General features: G+C 39.8%; 2 protein-coding genes across 5 annotated transcripts in view; one reads left to right on the top strand and one right to left on the bottom strand.

The window, feature by feature from the left end:
• RNF214 (ring finger protein 214) overlaps nucleotides 1-15036 on the top strand; it is a 39261-nt gene extending 24225 nt beyond the window's left edge. For 2 of the 4 annotated variants that reach the window (XM_056794347.1, XM_056794346.1), the window contains exon 16: nucleotides 14746-15036. In XM_056794347.1, coding sequence (XP_056650325.1) covers nucleotides 14746-14814 — 69 coding nt within the window. In that variant the 3' untranslated portion in view covers nucleotides 14815-15036. The remainder of the gene's footprint in view (nucleotides 1-14745) is intronic. The other 2 variants (XM_056794345.1, XM_056794349.1) reach the window with 2 other exon arrangements.
• The window catches only part of BACE1 (beta-secretase 1), a 32623-nt gene that overhangs the window by 1738 nt on the left and 8023 nt on the right, over nucleotides 1-22862 (bottom strand). Inside the window, exons 2-8 of the mRNA XM_001370744.4 lie at nucleotides 6342-6430; nucleotides 4482-4698; nucleotides 3729-3869; nucleotides 2863-2997; nucleotides 1841-1942; nucleotides 682-831; nucleotides 145-316 (exon numbers count right to left, since the gene is read on the bottom strand). Coding sequence (XP_001370781.1) covers nucleotides 145-316; nucleotides 682-831; nucleotides 1841-1942; nucleotides 2863-2997; nucleotides 3729-3869; nucleotides 4482-4698; nucleotides 6342-6430 — 1006 coding nt within the window. The remainder of the gene's footprint in view (nucleotides 1-144; nucleotides 317-681; nucleotides 832-1840; nucleotides 1943-2862; nucleotides 2998-3728; nucleotides 3870-4481; nucleotides 4699-6341; nucleotides 6431-22862) is intronic.

Genomic DNA, 22862 nt, shown 5'->3' with positions numbered 1-22862 from the left:
ATATGGGTTCACAACTACTCTTGTCCAGGGTATTGTCTTTGAGGGGCAGGGAATTCCTTACCAAGTTGCCACAAGCCCAGATAACCTTACTGTCCAACCAAAAGAAATACAGACCCTTTGGCTTTCCAGAGCCTGTGTTCTCACCATGGCAGGCGCTGACTGCAAAGCCAATTCGTTTGTGGGCTCGGTCAAAGACAACATAGAAGCCTTCCATGATCACAGCTCCCATAACAGTGCCCGTGGATGATTGTGAGATGGCAAACTTGTAGCAGTCATCTTGAGATGTAGCGACGTCCTCCACTGGCCTTAGATATTGCTAGGGGTAGGTGATCACAGGGTGAGGGATATCTCACTCAAACACCCATCCTACCTTTTCTCTGGTCCTGCGGTATTCACAGACCTCAATAATAATAACTCTTTTATACAATGTTTTGCTTTTATCTAATTTTGATTCTTTCAGCGTTCCCGTGAGACATTTGGGATGAAGAAATAAGACTCAGAGATTAAATCCCCTGGCTGTTTTGAGACCCAGTTTTCCAGAAAGGTTAATCCAATGGTTCTCCATTATTATTTTGTCCCCATTCAGCTATGCCTGGTATCTGTAGTCTACTCTTCCCAATCCACACCACTTGCCTTCCTTTTCCTGAGGCCCATTTTGGCTAAGAAATAAGCATACCATACCTGTGGCAGGATGGTGATTCGGAAGGACTGATTAGTGACTTCACCCATTAAGTAGAGTGAGATGACTGGAAAGATGTTCCAGGGGGTAGTACCAGCTTGCCAACACACCAGCTGCTCCCCTAGCCAGAAGCCATCTGGGAATTTCTCTGTCTGTCTTGGACAATAAGAAATAGAAGTTGGAGGGAATAGCTATTATAAAGTGAAAGTAGCCTCTTGTTACTGTTCATTTTTTTGATATTGCAAGGACCTATCATTTGTTCAACCCCAAAGGAAAACTGGACTAGAGAAAGGGAGATTATACAGTGGAGAGTAATTAGGATGGGGAATGTACCAGAAATATCCTACCTGCATCAGCTGAAAGAAACAGGATGGGGGTGGGGGCTGGGTGGCCAAGTGGCTAGAGAATCAGGCCTGAAGATGGGAAGTCCTGAGTTCAAACGTGGCCTCAGACACTTACTAGCTATCCGATCCTGGGCAAGTCATTTAGCCCCAGCTCCCTAGCCCTTACCACTCTTTTGCCTTGGAACCATACTTAGTATTGAGTTTAAGTCCGAAGAAGGTAAAGTGTTCCTTTGTTTTTTTAAAGGAAGAAATTGGGAAGAGAAGCCTTGGGGTGGAATGGGGGAAGAAGAATTATTTTCAGCTATTTGTAAGACTTGCCATTGGTTTTGACTTATTTTTCTTGACTTTAGAGAACAGAATTAGAACCAATGGATAGAGATTATTGGAATACAGATTTTGTCTAAGGAAGAAAGAACTGCATTGGAATATATTGTCTTAGAAGGTATGAACTCATCAGAAGTAGTTAAACCACTACTACTTGCTGAGAATACTCTAGAAGAGATTCATGCTTAATATATGGGCACAACTAAATGGCCTCTGAAGATCATTCGTTATTCATTCTCGAGTTCTTGGTATGGATGGGGGAAGAGTGCAGCTTGAAATGGAAGACAGGGCAGATTATAGCCGAGACAGATGGGGAAAAGATCAGTGTCCACAGACAGCTCAGCTCCTGGTTCCTTAGAGCTGCAGTACTCTGTGTCACAGTGTTCTACAAGGGTGTTAGCCTCATTTGATTTTTTGTGCTTCCTTTCCACATGACTCCTTTTCCCCAACCCTTTCAACGACTACACTGTGTGTGTGTGTCCATTCCACTGACCGAGGAGGCTGTCTTGATGGACTTGACTGCAGCCTCGAACACTTTCTTGGGCAGTCTCAGGTTGGTGGTGCCGCTGTCCACAATACTCTTGTCATAGTTGTACTGGAGAGGAGAGAAGATGTTCAGGGCAGCCAAATGCCTTTTGGTGCCAAGTGCTGGTCAGAACTATGCTAGTCACATTAGTCCAAGAGACCTTGGGTACATTCTGGAACAGCATTCTTTTGTCCCCTAACCATCACAGCTAAACCTCCACCTACCTACAGACCACCAGGATCCCCCCTTCCTAATAGTGCAGCCCAAAGGCCCTTGGACCCTAAAATTGGCCCTGCCTCTTGTGTTCTAAGGACTACTAGACCTTTCCATACGTCTTACAGCCAAACTTTCCCATATATGCTGTCTCTCCCAGTTAGAATAAGAGCTCTTTGAGAGCAGACTATTACTTGTTTCTTTTTGTATTTCTAGCACTTAGTACAGTTCCTGGCATATAGTAAGTGCTTAATAAATGCTTTTCCATTCTATTCAAATATATCCTAAACCATCATCATCATAATCAAAGGTCTAGGGCCAGATTGGTTTAATAATCCACATTTGAATAATGCTTTTTAGTTTTTCAAAATGCTTTTGTAGCTCTTATCTTTTTTGGTCTTGTAGAGTAGATTAGGTAGGGATTATCTCCATTTGACAAATGGGGAACTGAGTGAGATCTAGAGAAGTTAATTGGCTTTTCTTAAATATACACAGCTGAATTAGTGGCAGAGTTGGGACTAGAACATAGGTTTATTCCTTCCTAGTGTTCATGTACTCTTTTATCATTAGACCACAACCATGTGATTCTTCTGTGAATACTCTCCCAACCTCTACCCTACAGATGGAGATCTTACTCTTACCATTGAATTAGAATGAGACAAAGATCCCTTCCCTAATTCTTTCTCAAGGCTATGGTTGGCTTCCATCCAACTCCTTAGTCAGGGGTTCCCCAGCACTCAAAATATGCCTTCTTACAGTATTCCTGGTATTCTTACCTCCTTACAATCCATTTTCAGGTCCTGACCATTGATCTCCACTCGAACAATGACAACTTCATAGTACCACTCTCGTCGGATGGGTGTATACCACAGACTGCCCACATATAGAGAGTGGTCAATGCCCCCAATGATCTGGAGAGAGATAGGTCCAGGCTTATGTCATGACCCAATCCATTAGGTGTGTATCTTGGGGAACTAGGAGCATAGGGCTTTAAGAACCTGGAGGTATGAGTATGTCCACTCTTGGATGTAGTGAAGTTAAAAAAAATATCAGGTGCTTTTGGATGGCAGAGCCCTTTAAATATCATGATTTTTGTCCCTCTTTTAGACATGACTGCCTCTAACCCAGCCTAGACAGTTTGGGGATTTCTCCTTTTAAAAGTTCTATCAAACAGAGAAGATGCTACACCTTTCCCAATCATCTATTCCACTTTCATATAACCCTTTTTTTGTTGTTGTTAGGAAGTTATTTAAATCTTACCCAATTTGCTTCTGTTCCAATTTGTCTGTTCCCTCATTTTGGTTTTGGTGGGGATGGAGAACCATTCACTATTTTTCTGGTGATAATCATATTTGAAAACATACCTCTTCTTTCGATTAAGTCATGTTAGTTCCTTTAGCCTTTTCTGACAAGTTTATTTTTCAGTTCTTTAATCATCTCTGTCTTTCTTCTGAGCCTGCTACAGATTTCCCATGAAACTTTAGTAGTAGAAACTATGACTTGCACAGCAAAGTTTTTAATCAGTATTGGGAAAATAAAGGTCACTACTCCTTGAATTTGCCTTAGTTGGCCCTGGAAGGAGGAGATGCCAACTGGTATCTGCCCAGCTACACTCTTCATATCTATCCCAGAATCCACTTACCATGCTTCCCCCAACAGAAGCCAGTGCCTCCGACTGGTTGAGGTTTGGAAAGCCAGTGCCACACAGCTGTAGGGAGAAGAGGTTGGGTACCTGGGTCTGCTTCACCAGAGAGTCAAAGAAGGGCTCCAGGCTATCATCAGGCTGTCAAGAAAACAAGTAGAGTGAATTCGGGGGCAGTCACTGAGACAAGGGAACAAGGGGCAAGAATCCCGTTTCTATACCAGAGCAAAAGTAGTTATCCCTAGGGTGGGACAAAGAGCTCTGAAAGTCCCTTTCAAAGGGTTATCTTGGAGATAGTTAGCCTTAGGTCAGAAAGCCACTTTTGGAAGGTGAAGGTAGATTTGGATGATGCTGAGGAGCAATGACAGTGCCAACAGGGGTGTCAATGTAGAGCTTTTATGGAATATTTGAAGTAAAGTCATTCTCTTCATGCATGCCTAACTCCTTCTAGACAGATAGGAATCTCACTCATTTTTAAAAAATCTTATATTAGTATCTTTTGTTTTTATATAATTTTCATTACCAAATATATTTTTTATTCCACCATCTCATTTATTCTTCAAAGTCTTTGAAGAAAATGCTTTTTAGTGTCTTGTACATTTCCTAACTTCCCTATATTTAATCTTAAACATTCTAGTGTCAGTTCAAGCCCATTCCCATTTGCACCAATTCCTCCCTCAGTCTCTTTCCTCTTCCCTCCCCATCATTCTTCCTCCCCATGCAGTATTCAGCACCAGCTCTCTGCTTCCTCACCCTAGCAATCTCAGCATAGGCCAGCCCCAGGATGCCCTCCCAGTTAGAGCCATTGATGAAGAACTTGTCAGACTCAGTGATGGCAGCGATGTTGGCACGTACGGTGACATTTGGGCCATGAGGGATGCTTACTAGGTCAGTGCCCAGCTCGCCCTCCCACTTGCCCTGGGTGTAGGGCACATACACACCCTTCCGTAAGTCCCGATAGGTGCTGGATCTGTGAAAAGAAAGCAGGTATATATATATATGTATGCGAGGTGTTACAGAACTCTCTAGCTTCAGGTCCAACAGCATTGACTCCAAAGAAACTCGCAGCAAGTATGGCTGCCAGTGTCCCATTGCCTTTTCAGTGAGATCCCCACTCTCACCTTAACTGGGACTTTGGGCTATTCCTTTTAGGATCCTATCCCTATCTAGATGTTCATAGAATGGGGCTAAAACCTTTATACAACTCATTTTTGTCCTGAAAACACAATAGTTAAGGACACCATGCAATTTCACTAAGGGAAGTGAGGAGCTCCTTCAACAACTGCCCCATCAGCTCATTTCCCTACATCTTGGGCCAAAGCTCTATGGGGAACAAGCTTAGGCATTGTGCATTGTGCCTGGTGCCAGAGGGGCAGCCAGGGGCATCTTTTCCTTTCTCAGCTTGGCTGAGCTCCCAGAGAAAAGGACTCATTGACTCCCTTGCTGCATTGGAACCTGGTGGTGCCAACCGGGTGACAGAGAGTGTGCCAGTAAGAAATGGTAAGGATCCCTCAGAGCAGGTTACAGAGAGGACTGAGATTTGTGCAAGCTCCAAGATCTTACACAGATCCATGTAATACACTACTAACATTTAGCACCCCACCTATGTGTACCCAGCTTACCTACTTGAATATTTCCCACCCATTTTCCCATACTTATGAGATCTTACACTTGATATAATGGAATGTAACCAGGATTGAGCTACTAGGGAGGAGAGTTAGAGAAGGAATCATTCATTCCTCTTATTGACCTTAATTATACTCCCGTACCTATCAACTGTTTAGGAAGGTGGAAGGAAAGAAAATATTAGGAGAGAAGAGGAATGTGGGGTTCACATGTGCTCTGGGGTGCCTGAGTGGCCCCAGAAAGAGGGCATTTCAGAAACCTTGTCTCTTCCTCTCTGCCTGCCTCTTACCTACACCTAACATTCTTTTCAACTCCATATATTCACTAGTGAATCCCTTTATTCTTTATCCATACCTGTGCCAGTAATTTTTTTCTTTTCCTTCCTTTCCATCCTAAGCAGGGCCCCCACATCACCATTCATACCTCTTCCTCCAAACTCTATTTTAGTTCTTTGTCCTACAAACCTGCCAACTCTGGGAACTCTGTCTACATTGGGAGAACTTCTTATGGGGAAGTTAATAGGCATCTCTACCCTAAATTTCCTGACTTTCACACAGATGGGGGTCCATGAACGGCCCTTTTTCTTATTTTTTTTTTTGAAACAAGCAGTGCAAGTCTTGGGGTTCCCCTGACCCTCATGGGAAGGAGACTTCATGGAAACTGAGATGCTACCAAAGGGTGGTGGGATGAGGCAGGCTCTCCCATTCCCCAAACATTTAAAATTTCTAAGACAGAGTGGGTGGGGAAGACTTTTATGACTTTCCTGTGGACTGTAGGGTTACTTTGTCCAAAAGCAACCAGCTATGCCTGCTCACTTCTCTGGAAATGAATATCTCCCTGGCTCTGGTTATCCTACCAACTTCTCATCCTCAGTCTTTGTTCCTTCAGATTTTGCCCTTTGGATCTTGCTCCTCACCTTCCCAGTCAGTATTCCCTGCCCCCTGCCTTCAATAGAAAATTAAGGGATCTTGGTTCCCCCACACTCACAGCTGTCTCCGGTAATATCGATGTAAAAAGGGATGGGGAGCAGCTCCTACTGCAAAGTTACTGCTGCCTGTGTCCACTAGGATGTTGAGCTATAAAAGAAGAGAGAGAGGTATTACTATTGTTCAGTCATTTTTCAATCCTGTCTGAATCTTCTTGATCCCATCTGGGGTTTTCTTGGTAAAGATACTCGAATGGCTTGCCATTTCCTTCTCCAGATAAGGAAACTGAAGCCAACAAGGTTAAGTGACTTGCCCAGGGTCACATAGCTAGTAAGTGTCTGAGACCATATTTGAACTCAGAAGGATGAATCTTTTTGACTCCAAGCCCAGCACTCTATCTATTGCAACACTTAACTGCCCAATGAGATGTTATTAGAGGATAAGAAATAAGATGTCCCAATGGTACCTTCCCCTTCCTCCTAGGCATGTCTTCTTTTTTAATTTCTGGGAATGAAGATGTCAGTCAGAACCTAGAGATGGAAGACCCTCCCAGAATGGTCATCAGTAAAGTACTGGGTAAATAGCAGTAGGTGTCTCAGAAGCCCTTTTCTGTTTACACCTTCTCTCTTCTTGTGTCTGTATTTTTTTTCTATTTTTTTTCTATTCTATTTTCTATTTAAATCCTCACCTTCTGTCTTAGCAATGATACAAGTATCAGTTCCAAGGCAGAAGAGTGGTAGGGACTGGGCAATTGAGGTTAAATGACTTGCCCAAGGTCTTAGAGCTAGAAAGTATCTGAGGTTAGATCTGAACCCAGATCCTCTTGACTCCAGGTCTGGTTCTCTGTCTACTGAGAAACTTAACTACTCCTGTATTTCTTTCAAAGCACAGATTGTAAGAACTGGAAAAAGACCTCAGAGATCATCTAGTCCATCCCATTCATACTACTAATCTATTTGACCTCCTTGTTTCTGATTCTCTTTGATTCTGTCTTTATCCATTGAATTCTTTTTTTCCCCCCTTCTGATTGTTCTAGGAAATCTCACACTTGGCAGGCAGCCTGACCATCTCACTCAACATCCCCCCATCCAGAGCACAATTATTTTAGAGACTTCACTGAGCTAGTAAAGGTGTTGGGGTGGAGACAGGGGCTGATCTGTGTGGGTTAACATGTATATGACCATTTTCCTAGGTTGGTATGCAATCTCCTGGTATGATACACATCAACTTTAAACCTTAGCATTACCCTATTCCCTTCATTTTAGTTGTTAGAGAATCAGTGATCAGGACAATGGCACCTAGCCTTGTGAAAATCTGTCATTTTTGGCCTCTCACTCCATTCCTTTAGCTGGGTGAGGAAGGGGCAGATACCTGTCCTAAGGGCTTCCCAGTGTATAAAACCCCTTGAAAATGTCAACTCTACTCCCAGAATCTGAGTTGGAGGGGTATCATCTGGTCCTACCCCATCTCAAGAAAAATCTACTTTACAATAAAGTTGACAAAAGGTTTTTTCATCATCTAGCACTCTCTTGAGAAGTAGTCTATTCTTCTTTTGGGTAGTCTAACTGTTAGGGAATTTTTATTTTGAACAAGTCTAATTTTGCCATCTCATTAATTTTATCCACTACTGTTTTTGACTAATTCCTAGTTGGACCCTTGGGTCAAGGAGAACTACTCTAAAACCCATTCCATGTGACACCCCTTCAAATATTTGAAGACAGTTATCCTGTCCCTACTTCATTTCTCTGGTCCTTCCCCACCACCAGGCCATTTTCTGTCCCCAATTCTTTTCCATCTTTTCTCTTTTCCTTCCTTCCTTCCTTCCTTCCTTCCTTCCTTCCTTCCTTCCTTCCTTCCTTCCTTCCTTCCTTCCTTCCTTCCTTCCTTCCTTCCTTCCTTCCTTCCTTCCTTCCTTCCTTCCTTCCTTCCTTCCTTCCTTCCTTCCTTCCTTCCTTCCTTCCTTCCTTCCTTCCTTCCTTCCTTCCTTCCTTCCTTCCTTCCTTCCTTCCTTCCTTCCTTCCTCCCTTCCTTCCTTCCTCCCTCCCTCCCTCCCTTCCTCCCTTCCTCCCTTCCTTCCTAAGGCTGTGAGTGTTCGCTGAGAACTTAAGGTGAGCAAAGTACCATACTGGGTGTTTGGATGAGGACACAAATACACCAAAGTCACTGTTCCTAAGAGAAAATACAATCTAGCTGAGAGAAAAAGCAACTCTAATGGTTCCTCTCATGTCTTACATGTTTATCACCTCCTATATCCTCAGTGTCCTCTATTCCTAGACCCTCCCCCCTATGTCTCCCACAATGTTCCACTTTCTACCATCTTCCCAATTTCTCTGATCCTACTACCTAGTCTTCTGCTCCTTTTCTTCTACTTCTTGCCCTCACTTTTTCTTATTTCTGTCACTCTATCACTGTTTCTTCTCCTCAATAGTCTAACTTCTAGACCCTTTCTCCTGATTCTGGACTGCTACCAGTTTCTGAGTCTGTTAGAACTTTCAGGGAACATCAATAGAATCAGGGGAAACTCAGAAGTTTAGATTTTTCTCCCATGAAATCAACTATATTAACCATTAAAGTGGTTCCTTCCCTCCACAGCATCCCCACACCCCCTGAAGAGTGGAATCCTATAGGTCCCCTTCTAGTATATCTTGACATTCCTAATCATAGGAATCCCTACTCTCCCTTAAACTCAAATAGGGAGGATTTACTCTGTGGATACTGTGTTTCTGTTACTTGTGGAGAGACTTTCATTTTTGAAGAGGAGGCCTTGGATAATTTGCCTGGTGTCCTGGAATATTGGAAATATGCTGAGCTTGCTCCATTAGGTCAGTCCTACCCATTCTCCCTTCCCTCTTTTCCTGTCCTTAGACATTGTCCTTGCAAGGTGATAGTGATTCAAGTGATTTAATCACATGGGAGCACTGCCCCATTTAGGGATGTCCAGTCCTCAACTGGAAGTCCAGTTCCCTCCTCCAACCCTCACTCATTTATATTTATACATACCTTTTTCTTATTACTGGAGCCTGATTAGTGCAAAATTTCTGCATAAAGTTCTATTTGTTTTCTCACTAGATGGGAAAGGCTATAGGATCCTTTGCTCCATCTCCAACCTCTTTCCACACTGTTACCCATTCTTTCTCCTGTAGATCTCTTCTGCAAGCTATTACTTCCCCAGATAAATCTGACCCCTGGTCCTGTCCAAATTCCAGTCTTATTTATTCCTCACTTGCTATAAGCCCCACCCCTTCAGGATACAAATATAGAGAGCTGCAACAATCTTCCTAAAGCAGGTTGAGCAGACCTGTCTATGAGGCTATTTTCCGGAGCTTAGGCTGTAGCTCTTTCCTTCCTAGTTCCTACATCAAATCAACAGTCACTAAGTAAGCACCTACCATGTGTCAGGCACTGTGCTAAGCACTGGAAATATACAAATGTCTGATTATTTTGAATAGAGGAGAAGATTCTAACCTAGAAAGAGGAGTCAACTATTTTCTCCATTTCATCAACTTCTTTGCCCAATCCATATGTTTGTAAATAGAAATTTAAGAAGATAATTCAGTTGAATGGAGGTAATGAAAAACTCCAGGGAGAGATCTTAAACTTTAGAATACAAGGCTTTATGGAAGGATGGAAGCAGACAGAAGTGTAGTGATGTTGCCTATCTCCATGTCTTCCTTCTAATTTTTTTTGGTGCACTTAATTTAAATGCTTCATTGATACTTTTCATTTTTGGAGGCTTCACAAACCATTTCTCCCTAAAAACGTCCCCTCACCAAAAAACAAACAAACAAACAAACAAAAAATAAACAAAAAACAAAACCCAACCCTCTCTTGTAACAACTTAGCATAGTTAAGTAAAACAAATACACAGAATGCCCACATCTGAAAATGTATGTCTCCTTTTGTACTTCTGGACTATCAACTCTCAATCTAAAGGTGAGAAACGATTTATTCATTAAACCTTTAGAGACATGGTTGGCTATTGCATTGATCAGAGTTTCTAAGTTTTTCAAACGTGTTTTTCTTTATAATATTGTAGTTGCTATACAAATTGCTCTGGTTTGTTCTATCAGTTCATACAATTCTTCTCAAGTTACCCATAATCCATTCTTTTTCATTATTTCTTTTGTTATAATGATACTCCAATACATTTATATATCATAATTTGTCACTCCATTCCCCAATGGATGGGTATCCACTATTAAAAAGTGCTATTATGAATATATTTGTAAAATGGGTCCTTTCTCTCTTTTATCTCTTTAGAGTATATGCCTAATAGTGATATCATTGGGATAAAGGGTATGCACAAGTTAGTCATGTTTGAGTATGGATCCAAGTTTTCCAACATGGTTAGATGAATTCATAGCTTCACCAACATGCATTATTAATGTGCTGTCTTCCCATCTCTCTTCAAATAATTGACATTTTAGTCATCTTTGACAAACTGAGGGTATGAAGTTTGAGTTTTTTGAATCTTCATTTCTCATTATTAGTAATTCAGAACTTTTGTATGTGGTTATTGATAGATTTCTTTCTTTTCATTTTTTGAGAACTGCTTGTTCATATCTGTTGACCATTTACCTATTGGAGAATGGTTTATGTTATATTTTTTAATGAGTTCTCAATATATCTTTGACATTAGATCTTTATCAAATGGAATTGTTGCATAGAATCCCCCTCCCCCGCCAAGTTAACATTTCCTTTTTCATTTTAGCTACATTGATTTTGTTTGTGGAATTAATTTTTAATTTTATGTCATCAAAATTGTACATTTTATCTCTTTTGATCCTCTCTCTCTTGTTTTGTCAAGAACACTTTCCCTGTCCATATGTTTATAGTTGTGACAGTTTTGCCTTCCTTGTTTCTCTAACTTGTTTATAATATGACCTTTTATATATAGGTCATATATCTATTTGCAGCTTATTGTGGTATGGAGTGTGATATGTTGTATTAAACTAATTTCTGCAAAACTTTCTAGTTTTCCCAGTAGTTTTTGTTGAATAGTGAGTTTTATATTCTTAGGGTTGGTTTTTTTTTTTTAACACTTTATTTGCTTCTGAATCTTGTTTTCCTATCTATCATGTTGGTCAAAGTTTCTATCTTACAACCATAAAATAGTTTTTTTTATTACTGTATTTGATTATTATATTTTGAAATCTAATATGATTCCATCTCTTGCTTCTTCCCTTTTATCATTTCCCTTGAGATTCTTGATCTTTTGTTCTTCAACAACAATTCTATTATTTTTCTAAATTTATAAAGCAACCCTTTGGTTTGATTGCCCTGACACTAAATAAGTAAATTAATTTATGTAGTTTGTAGTTTTATTTATATAATTTCCATGTGATTTGGTAGATGACTTTCTGAATATCATATGTTCTGTAGTTATTTTAAATGAAATTTCTCCTTTTATCTTTTCCTGCTAGGTTTTGTTGGTAATATACAAAAATGGCAATGATTTGTATGGTTTATTTTATATTAAGCTGCTTTGCTAAAGTTATTGTTTTATTTAATTTATAACTGAATCTCTAAGGTTCTCTAAATAGATCACCATATGACTTGAAAAAAAGTGACCATTTTATTTTGTCTATGCTTATTCTTTCAATTTCTTTTTCTTGTTTTGTTACTATAGTTAACATCTAGAATTTTATCAAATACTAGTGAGGATAATGAACATCCTTGCTTTATTCTTGATCTGACTGGGAAGACCTCTAGTGTTTCTGTATTTCAAATAATATTAACTCTTGGGTGTTAGATAATTACAATTTATCATATTAAGGAAAAGTATATTTTTTCCTGTTCTTAAAAACAGGGCATTGCATTTTGTCAAAATCAGTTTACATTTATTATTATAATCATGTGATTTTTACTGTTTTTGTTATTAATATGGTCTATTATATTTGTAGTCTTTCTGTATTGAGTCAGCCCTACATCTTTGCTATAAATTCTGTTTTGTCACACTGTATAATGTTTTTAATATGTTGCCATGGCCTCTTTGCTAACACTTTATTCAATGGTTTTGTGTTACTATTCATTAGGGATATTTGTCTATAGGTTTTTTTCCTTTGCGTTGTCTCTCCTAAGTTGAGACCATATTTATATCATAAAAGGTATTTGGATCACTTCTTTTTTCTGGTCTTTCAATCAGTTTATGTAATACTGACATTAATTGTTCTTTGAATGTTTGATAGAATTCACCTATAAATCTCTTTTTTCCTTGATTTTTTTTTCCTTTGGGAGTTTATTTATGGCTTTGTTCAGATTTTTTTTTTTTGGATAATGAGTTAAAATTAGCTATTTCTTTTTCTGTTGATCTGGGCATTTTATATTTTCATAAATTCTTATTTATAAACTTATTTATAAACATAAACTTATTCTTCCATTTTATTTAATTATTAATTTTGTTCACATATCCTGGACAAAATAATAATCATTTCCTTTGCTTCCTCTTCATTTGTTTTGAATTCTCCTTTTTTTATTTTTTAGTACTGGTAATTTGGTATTCTTTATTCTTTTAAAATTGTGATTTTTGTGATCTATTTTTATTACTTTAAAAAAGCTTCCTTATTCTACTTATCAATTATTATTATTCTTTCACTTTCAATTTTGTTTTTATCTTCTTTGGTTTCTAATATTTCTATTTTTATGTTTAATTCCATTTTTAAAAATCTGTTGCTCTGCTAGTTTTTTTAGTTGCATACCAAATTCATCAATGTATACTTTCCCTTTTTTATGAAATGTTTAGGAATATAAATTTTCCCTCAAAGTTGAGTTAGATTATTTTAGCTAGAAGTTTTCATGTTGTCTCATTGCTGTCTTTTTCTGTTTAAATTATCTATTGTTTCTTATTTGTTCTTTGACCCAATTCTTTAAAATTAAATTATTCAGTATTCATTTATGTTTGAATCCTTTCTTCAAAAACCTTTTGTTGATCATATAGTTTTTATTTTATTATGATCAGGAAATGATGTGTTTCATATTTGTACTTTTCTGCATTTGTCTACGAGGTTTTTATTCCCCAAGTACATAGTTAATTTTTGTAAAGGTGTTCTATACACAGCTAAGAAATAGTCTCTATTTCCATTCAGTAATTAACTTTGATCTGTACTATCTGACTTTCCTGATATTCTATTCAGGTTTGTAACTTCTTTCCTGTTTGTTTTTTTGTCAAACTATTTATGTCTGAGGGAGGTATAATACAATCCCCAACTAGTATACTTTTTTGTGTGTCTGTTTCTCCCTATAAAATTAAATTAACTTTTCTGATAAGTACTTAAAAGCTATACCATTATTTATTTAAATCCTTACTTTCTGTCTTAATAACAACTCAAGACAGAAGGGTAAGGGTTAGGCAAACAGGGTTAAATGACTTGCCTAAGGACACATAGCTAGAAAGTGTTCGATTAGATTTGAACCCAGGGACTACAAGCTTAGCCACTATGCCACATATATTTATTACACATTGATATTTCATGTCATCTTACCACCACTTTCCCTTTGAACAGAACCATCATTCGGAGTTTTGAATTTTGTCACAATTTTAATTGAAGTCACAATCTACATTCTTTTGTCCTTTCTTTCCCCTTCTTTAGATTAAAATAAATATTAAGAAGAGTTTTTAAAGGGAAAACTCGTAAGTTAGCAACTTGATGGGGTTTAAGTAGAGGGAAGGTTGACAAGGAGAAAGAACCAAACTTATTTGGGATTGTGGTGGAGGGCGGTTGCTGGCTTTTTATATACATATGGCTTTATTCCTGACATTCCTCTTTTCCATATCTGGCAGAAACAAGATCTTGGGCAGTTTTCCTCTTAGGTACCTCCTCCTTTATTCTGCCATTCTACCTGTCCCTTGATGCCTGGGTAGACCCAAGAGTCCCCACTTGGTGATTGGCTCCAGGTGCCTAGGGAATGACTACTGGAGGGTCAGGGCTGGGTCAACAAACAAGCTCGAGATAGTCTCTGGGGTCTTCTCAGATGAGACCAGCTCCTGAGTAGAAAAAACTAACAGGTCTCAATGGAGACAGATGTGTGCTGCTTTCATACGACACAGCTGGAATTTTGTGAAATAGTTCTTCGATGAGAGACACACCTAGAACTGTAAAGCTCGGGGTACCCTTATTCCCCAAGTCTCCTACTCAGCAGATGAGAAATCCCTGATAGTTCTGGACAGGGTGACCTCCAGGGGTTACAGATATGAGCTCTGTTCCCGACAGCTCTTAATCTGACCTATAAAAATGAGAGCCTTGCCAGTGCTTAAACGTTTTCCAGAGGAGATTGTACAGCCTCCCTTGGCAGTCTCTTCTAGTGTCTGTGAGTCTAACCCCAATTTTGCCTTCTTTTTGTCTTATCCTTAGGAGAAATGGGTAGCAGCTAAATGCCTTCCTTTGTATAATCACACTTCAAACCATAGATTTCCTTTAGCACATACTGAAGCCCTGAGAGGCTGAGCAGGTTAATATTCTTTTCAGTTTACAGAAGAAGCTAACACCCAAGAGAGGATAAACACAAAACCGCGTTTACACATGCATCAAAATTGAGATGAGAACGCGTAAGTCTCAACTACGGTTCCCCCACCCTGGCTGGATGTGTGACCCTGTCTCCTATTTTGAGAAAGGTCTTTATTTGGCCTGATTACAGACACCCAGGAAGAGCAGCTCGCACGAGAAACTGGAATCTAGAGAGAAGACAAATATGGATAGAGTGAGGTAGGGGTTTAGAATGGAGGACCCTAATGGCTGATTTCCAGATCTTCTACTCCCCTCAACTGCTGTACTGCCTACTAAAAGTATCTCAGTTTTTTGAAACCAAGTGATCTTAGAGTTTCTGTCTGCTTTTTGAGCTTTCTTAGGACCATGGTCTTTGCCTCCCTGGCAGCCTGGGAACTGTGGGCTTTTGAGATAATTTCATTTGCTTCCTTGAACTGGAATTCCAAGACCAGAGTTACTTGCTTGAGACATGAAGTTGGAGTCTGGTGGTTTGCACTGACTAAGGGCAAACAGAGGGCACTCGTGCAGTCTCTAGCCCAGAGATCAGCGTTACTGGACCCAATCCAAATATCTTCCTTTCTCATTGAATTAGTTGACACCTTAAGCAAACAGGATCTTTTCCCAGAGAATAGACTGACTCAGAATCACAGAATTTGAGAGTTAGAAGAGACTTCAATGGTCATTTGGTCCAACTCACACCCCCTTAAAATTTTTTTTACTGTAACATATTCACTTGTGATGACCCAGTGGTTTCTCGGATGCCTCCCCTAAAGGAAAAGTATTCCTCTTCCTCAAGACAAATAGTTGAAGATAGCGGTCATGTTCCACCTGAGTCTGATCCCTAGGCTGGCTCCTTCAACCTGTCCTCATAAAGCATAGACCACTGGCGAAGATGGTGACCTTGAGGCATCTCCCAAGGGTGGCTCTAATCAGATTAGAACGTTTTATTGAGAAATATTTAACAAAATAAATAACAGTACAACACAAATGATGTCAAGTTGTGGTTTTCTAAGTTATGATGCAGCCTGCAGGTATTTGTTTCTATTTCAGTTTAATATCACTGATAGAGGTCCTTTCTGTTGCCTTACTTTGGAAAATTTCCAGCTTAGTGTTCTTCCTAAGTCCTTAAAAAATGTCTGTGACTGACTAAACTATGTTGCCCAGAACTGAACCTACTTCCACATTAACCAGAATGGTTCAGGAAAGTGAGGCTTTCACCTCTTTATTCCTTATAAGTTAAGATTCACTTTACATGCATTCCAAGATTTCAATGACTTTTTTGGCTGCCATATTATACCTGTTGACTTGTATTGAACAAAAATGGCAAATGAAACTATATGGAACAGTAGATAGTGAGGCAGGCCTGGAGTTGGGAGGACCTGGCTTCAAATATAGCCTCAGATGCTTCCTACTAGTCACTTAACTCCAGTTGCTGAGCCCTTGCCTTTCTGTCCTAAAGTTGTTGCTGAGACCAAACATATGGGTTAAAAAAAAAAGACTTGTGGAAATGGTAAGAGAGTACCTACATGCCCTTGATGAGCTCACTAGGTGCCTAGGCATGAAAATACAATATGTACACAGGTGAGGAAATATGAAATATCTCAAGTAAATACAAAGTTATTTTGGTGGAGGGAAGAGAATAAACAACTAATAAGATCAGAATAGACCTTATGGGTGACTCAATGGATTGAAAGTCAGGCCTAGAGATTGGAGGTCTGGGGTTCAAATATGACTTCAGATACTTCCTAGCTGTGTCACCCTGGGCAAGTCACTTAGCCCCAATTGACTAGCCTTTGCCCTTCTCTCTTAGGGTTGTTACTAAGACAGAAAGTAGGGTTGTTACTAAGACAGAAAGTAAGGGTTTAAAAAAAAAAGAAAAAAATAGCTTATTCTTGAATGGAGCTAGGGATTCTGAAAGATTGTGGAAGGAAAGCACTGCAGGCAAGTAAGAGAGTTTGGTTAGGATATGAATGCAAATACACACCTGTACATGCAAACATTTAATTGCTTAAAATTGCACCAATACTTTAGACATCCTGTGCACATATATATGTGTGTATGTATACACACTGATCTATGAACAGATAATATTCCCCAGTAGAATATAAGCTTCTTGTGTTCAGAAAGTACCTCATTTCTGTATTTGTATTCCTAGAATCTTGCACATTGTCTGGCACACTGCAGACCTTTAATAAATGCTTGTTGATTGAATAACTGTTTAGGAGGAATGTCTAATATAATGGAGAATAGAATCAGACTCAAATTGGTCAAATATAATAAAATGAAATTTAAAAGGGAGCATAGAAAGGTAAGGGTTTAAAAAAAAGTCAATTAGATACACAGAGAATAGAGGAGACAATAGTATATGTGAAAAAGACCTTGGGTCATTGTTTATTTGCAAACTCTCACTGATTCTGCAGACTCCTTTGACTCTTCCCTTCTAAATTTGTAAGCTTAGTGTTATTCTGGATTTTTCACCTCTCAACTCACTGATATCCAATTAGTCCCCAAATTTTGTGTTTCCTATCTCTGTAACTTTTTTTTTTAATCTGACTTCTCTCTAGGCACACAGTAACCACCTTTGAATATGTCCTTTATAACCTCTCAACTAGATACAAACCTTCAAACTGATCTCTCTTCTTCAAGTCTTTTTCCATTCTACTCTATCCTTTATACTTCTGTCAAGATGATTTTCCTTAAGTGCAAATGATCATGATACTCCCTCTGTGATTTCATCTACACAGGGAACTACCTATGAGAAACTTCCTTTACAAATGCATAGTAACAGCATCTCTGTAACTTTGAGAGATGGAATGACCTACCCAGGGTCACACAGCAAGATATGTCAGGGATAGGACAAACTCAAGTCTTCCTGACTATGTGAGACACCTCTCTCTATCCATTATGCCATGTTTCTTCACATTTTTCCAAGAAAATTAAGACATTTCAAGCTTTCTCATATTCCCAAATCTACATATCAAATCCTCTCAACATCACCCCACCCCATCTCTCCTACTTCACTCCAGCGTCAGAGGACAAAGTGATCCTTTTTGCCAAATCAGCTTCTCCTTGATCCTAACCTCTCCTGGCTCTTTAAGGAGCTAACCTCTTCAATCATCTCTCTCTCTTTCAATTTTTCTATCCACTGGCCTCTTCTTGCTACTAGCAAACATACTCAGCTCTCTCCTACCCTTAAAAAAGAATCCTTCTCTTGACCTTGCCATTCCTTTCAGTTTTCTTTCACTGCCAAGGCTCTTCTGAAGAAAAAAAAAAGCTGTCTTTAATCATTACCTCCAATTCCTCTCCTCCCACTCACTGCTCAATCCCTTGGAATCTGGCTTATGACCAGATCACTTAACTGAATGAAGTTGATCTCTCCAAGGTTACCAATGATTTCTCAATTATTAAATCCAATGCTCTTTTCTTAGTTCTTACCCCCTCTTTATTTCTCTAGAGTGTTCAGCACTGTTAGCAACCTCTCATTCAAGATATTCTCTCTTCCCTGGATTTTTTGTGATACTATTCTCTCCTTTTCCTCCTGATTGCTCTTTCTCAGTCTCCTTGGTTGAATCATCATTTATGTCCTGTTCCCTCTTTGTGGGTATACAACATAGCTTTGTCCTGGACATTCTCTTCTGGAGAGAGCTGAGTGGGACCCAGATGGATGTTGGTGTCATTTCTTTAAGGTCCTCTCCTCGCCATTCCTCTCCCTTTACCCTTCACCACCTCCCCTCTCTCTCTCTCTCTCTCTCTCTCTCTCTCTCTCTCTCTCTCTCTCTCTCTCTCTCTGTCTCTGTCTCTGTCTCTCTGTCTGTCTGTCTCTCTTATATTTCTCATATCTCTTCAATTCAATGGTTGGCTCTGTGCAGATGACTTCCAAATCAATATAATCAGCTTTCATCTCTCTTCTGAGAAGTTCTACCTGGACATCTTCACCTGGATTGTCCATAAGCATATCAAAATCAACAGATCCAAAATAGAACTTTTCTCCCTACAATCTTCCCTTCTTCCTAACTTCTTTGAGGGCACCAGGCTCCTTCGAGCACCTAGGTTTGCCACCTTGGAATCATCCTTGCCTTTTCACTCTTCCTTACCCCCTACTATCCCAGATAATTAGTGGTCAAATCTTAATGATTATGCTTCCACAGCATCTCTCCATCTGGTTTTCTTTTCTCTATTCATATGGCCACTATCCTAGTTCAGGCCTTCATAATTTCTTACCTGGACTATTGCAGTAGTTTCCTAAGTTATCACAAGACCCTCACCTTCTCCAATTCATCTTCCATACAACTGGAAAATTAATATGCCTAAAGCATGAGTATAGCCATGTCCTTCCCCTGAAGGAGAAGCTTCAGTGACTGTACCATCTTTATGCCACAATATAAGCTCCTCCATTAGGCACTTGAAGCCCTCCATAATCTGGAACCACTTTCAGACAATCAGTCAGTCAGTCAACACACATTTATTAAGCAGCAACTATGTACCAAATACTAAAGATACAAAAAGAGGCAAAAAATAGTCCCTGCCCAAGAAGAGTTTATAATCTAATGGGTGAGACAAGAAGCAAACAAATACATACCAACTATGTACCAGATAAATAGGAAAGAATTAAGAGGGAGAAGGCCCTAAAATTAAGGTTCCTTGCCTTCCTTTCTCTACTTTGTAGCCAAATTAGCCTTTTTGCAGTTCTCTGTCAGCTACATATCATCTCCAACATCTGAACCAGGCTGGTCTCTAACCCTGAAATATGCTCCCTTCTCACTTCTACCTCTAGGAAGTCATGTTCCTTTCATTTTTAGTACAACTAAATGGCTACCTCCTTCCTATGTGAGGCATTTACCTATTCCCCTAGTGGTTAGTGCTCCCTCTCCAAATAAAAATATATTTATTGTGCATTTTGTATTTTCTTATCTGTATAGATATTTCCTCTTAGAATGCAATCTTGAGGGCAGAGATTATTTCCTTTTTTGTCTTTGGATCTCCAGCACCTAGCATAGTACCTTATGCCCAGCTGTTCCTTAATAAATGAATGTTTATGGTGGCCAAAAATCAAACAAAAATTAACATGATTTTAGGATTCATTTAGAGAGCCAAAGTATTAAGAACAATTGAGGGGGCAGCTGGGTAGCTCAGTGGATTGAGAGTCAGGCCTAGAGATGGGAGGTCTTAGGTTCAAATCTGACCTCAGACACTTCCCAGCTGTGACCCTGGGTAAGTCACTTGACCCCCATTGCCTAGGCTTTACTACACTACACAGTATTGATTCCAAGATGGAAGGCAAGGGTAAAAAAAAAACCCAATTGAGATAATAGCCCTACTCTCTCTTCTTCTCTGGTCAAACTTTATATCTGGTACATTGTGTTTCCTTCAAGGTGCCATATTTAGGGAAATTTATTAACAAATTGGATCAAGGCATCTAGCAGAGTGGATAGAGTGCCAGATATGGAATCAGGAGGACCTGGGTTCTCATATACTTCCTGGCGGTGTGACCCCAGACATGTCACTTAATGACAATTGTCTAGTCCTTACCACTCTTCTGCCTTGGAATCGGATTCATTGTTTTGATCCTCAGATAGAAGGTAAGGGTTAAAAAAACAGACAAACCAATTGGTTCCTATCTAGAGGTACCACAGAAATTTAATCCCAAGGATGATGGATTAGGGACAGTTTTCACAGTGGTTCAGAGGACCACATGGAGATGCCAATTGCCAGGTAATGAATTCCTTCCCCTACCCCAGAGAAAGCACATCTTTATGGATATTGGCGCCCAGAAGCAGAACCCGATTTGTTCTTTCTAGCAGGTGTGAATAAACTATAACATTTTGCTAATGAAGAATTGTGCAGCAGAAATGATCTAAAGGAATTTGCCTGGAATAAAAGGTGGGTGCATCATGAGCATGAGGGTCATAGGATGGATGGCCTGGGTGCTCTGTTGGCATCTATTCAATATCAAGAAATCTGGATTAAGGACCTCAGTACATTGGGCAGAGGAATTACAGTAGAAGACCTACATAAGAATTAAAACAAACCAAAAAACTAAGACATATACAAGTCAGTGTGATATAGTGGTCTGTTCCTGACATAAACAAATATGAGACCATTGGCAAGGCATTTAACTTCTCAGGATCCCCAGATGACTCTCCAAGATTGTAAGTTTGAGATAAATTGCTGATCTCTATTATTGGAAGGTGTTTCCACACCAGGAGCTCCCAGTATTCACAAAATCACATTAATACAAACAACCATAGCAAAGGATAATCAGAACAGGATGAGGAGACATAGATTGGATGCATTATATATATTTGGAAAGAATATCTCCATTAGTGAGTTCACAAATCCACAGAAGCAAGTAGTCAAATGAAGGAGAATCTTTAGGATCTCTATAAAAAACTTTAAATTAATTAAAATGAAGAGGAGCAGCTAGGTGGCACAGTGGATAGAGCTCATGGATTTGAATTCAAATCTGGCCTCAGATACTTCCTAGCTCTGTGATCCTGGGCAAGTCACTTAACTGTGTTTGCCCAGTCCTTGCCCTTCTGTCTTAGAGTTGTTATTAAGAAAGTAAGAGATAAAAAAAAATTGAAAGGAAGAACCCTGAAGCAAACCAATGAAAAGGAGAGGAAAAGCTATCACCTCCTGTGCTAGTCACTATGATAGTCAGGAAAATGTTCTAGAAGTCTATCCGTTGTTATACAAGCTGCAGGGAAGTTGTTTCCCTTTTGTCCTATTCTCAATTGGAATAGATCTAATCTCTGAGGAGGTGGTATACAACTAAGTTTTGCACATTGTGCTGCCTAAAACCCAGGTCTGACAATATCACCCCTCTATTCAATAAACTCCAGTGGTTCCCTTTTACCTCCAGGATCAAATAAAAAACCTCAGTTTGGCTTTCAAAACCCTTTGTATCCTGCTACCCTCCTTCCCCCATCCAATTTTATTATCTTCGTTCCCCTCTATATCCTCCATGACTCAGTGACACTGGCCTCCCTGTAATTCCTCAAATATAACACTCCTCTCCCATCTCCAGATCTTTTTATTGGCTAAGATGATCTCCCTCTTCATAGCTCCCCTGGCTTCTTTTAAGAATCAACTAAAGTCCTTTTCCAGTTTTTAATCTTAATGCCTTCCCTTTGAGATTCTTGTTCAGCTGTTTGTTGTGTCTGTCTCTTTGTGACCCTATTTGGGGTTTTCTTAGCAAAGACACTGGAGTAGTTTGCCATTTCCTTCTTTAGATAGAGGAGGAAACTGAGGCAAACAGGGTTAAATGACTTACTTGCCCAGGGTCACACAGCTAGTACAAGTCTAAGGTCAAATTTGAACTAAGGAAGATGAATCTTCCTGGCTTCAGGCCAGACACTCTACCCACTTTGCCACCTACCTGCCCCATGAGATGACTCTCAATTTGTTCTGTAGACAGTTTGTTTGCATTGTTGTCTCCCCCTTTGGAGCCTGAACTTCTTGAGAACAGGGACTGTTTTTTAATTTTCTTTTTATTCCTACCCTGCCTGGCATATAGGCTTAATAAATCCTAGTTGACTAAAAATGATGGGTATTACTTAGGTACCCATAGGACCTAGAGGGCAGATAACTGGGGACGAGGGGAAGCAAAGGTCCCAGAACCTAGGGATTACAGTTACAGTGCTTGATGACTCAGAGGCTGCCTCTGTACTGCAGAAGGTACATCTAGAAGGTGAATAGACTGGAAGGACATAGATGAATTAGAGTAGGCTGGGAAAGAACACAGTTGGGAAGATTTGAGTTCACTATGGAGCTTTTCCAGAGTTCCTGGTGGGTGGAGGGTGAGACAGGACCTAAGAATTCTGGATTCAAGTCAGATGGAATCTCCTTGAAACTTTTCCAAATAAGTCCCAAAGCTTCCCAGCCCTGCAGAACGTTGCCTTCTCTGTTCCAGAAACTACCTGGCACCTCCTCCTGGATCCATGTAGCTCTAGGAGAAGAAGTCCCAGGTCTGAGCCTACCTTCCCTATGGGATCCTGTTCCTGGAAGGGCAGCACCTGACTGGCATGTCTCAGGGAGAGGATTATTTTCCTGCGAGGCAAAGTGGCTGGGTCCCCACCCTGTATTCCCACACTACTCCC

The sequence above is a fragment of the Monodelphis domestica genome, chromosome 4, assembly GCF_027887165.1.
Source record: "Monodelphis domestica isolate mMonDom1 chromosome 4, mMonDom1.pri, whole genome shotgun sequence".
Taxonomy (NCBI): Eukaryota; Metazoa; Chordata; class Mammalia; order Didelphimorphia; family Didelphidae; genus Monodelphis; species Monodelphis domestica.
The sequence above is the reverse complement of the archived record's forward strand: the minus strand, read 5'-3'. Positions and strand labels throughout refer to the sequence as shown.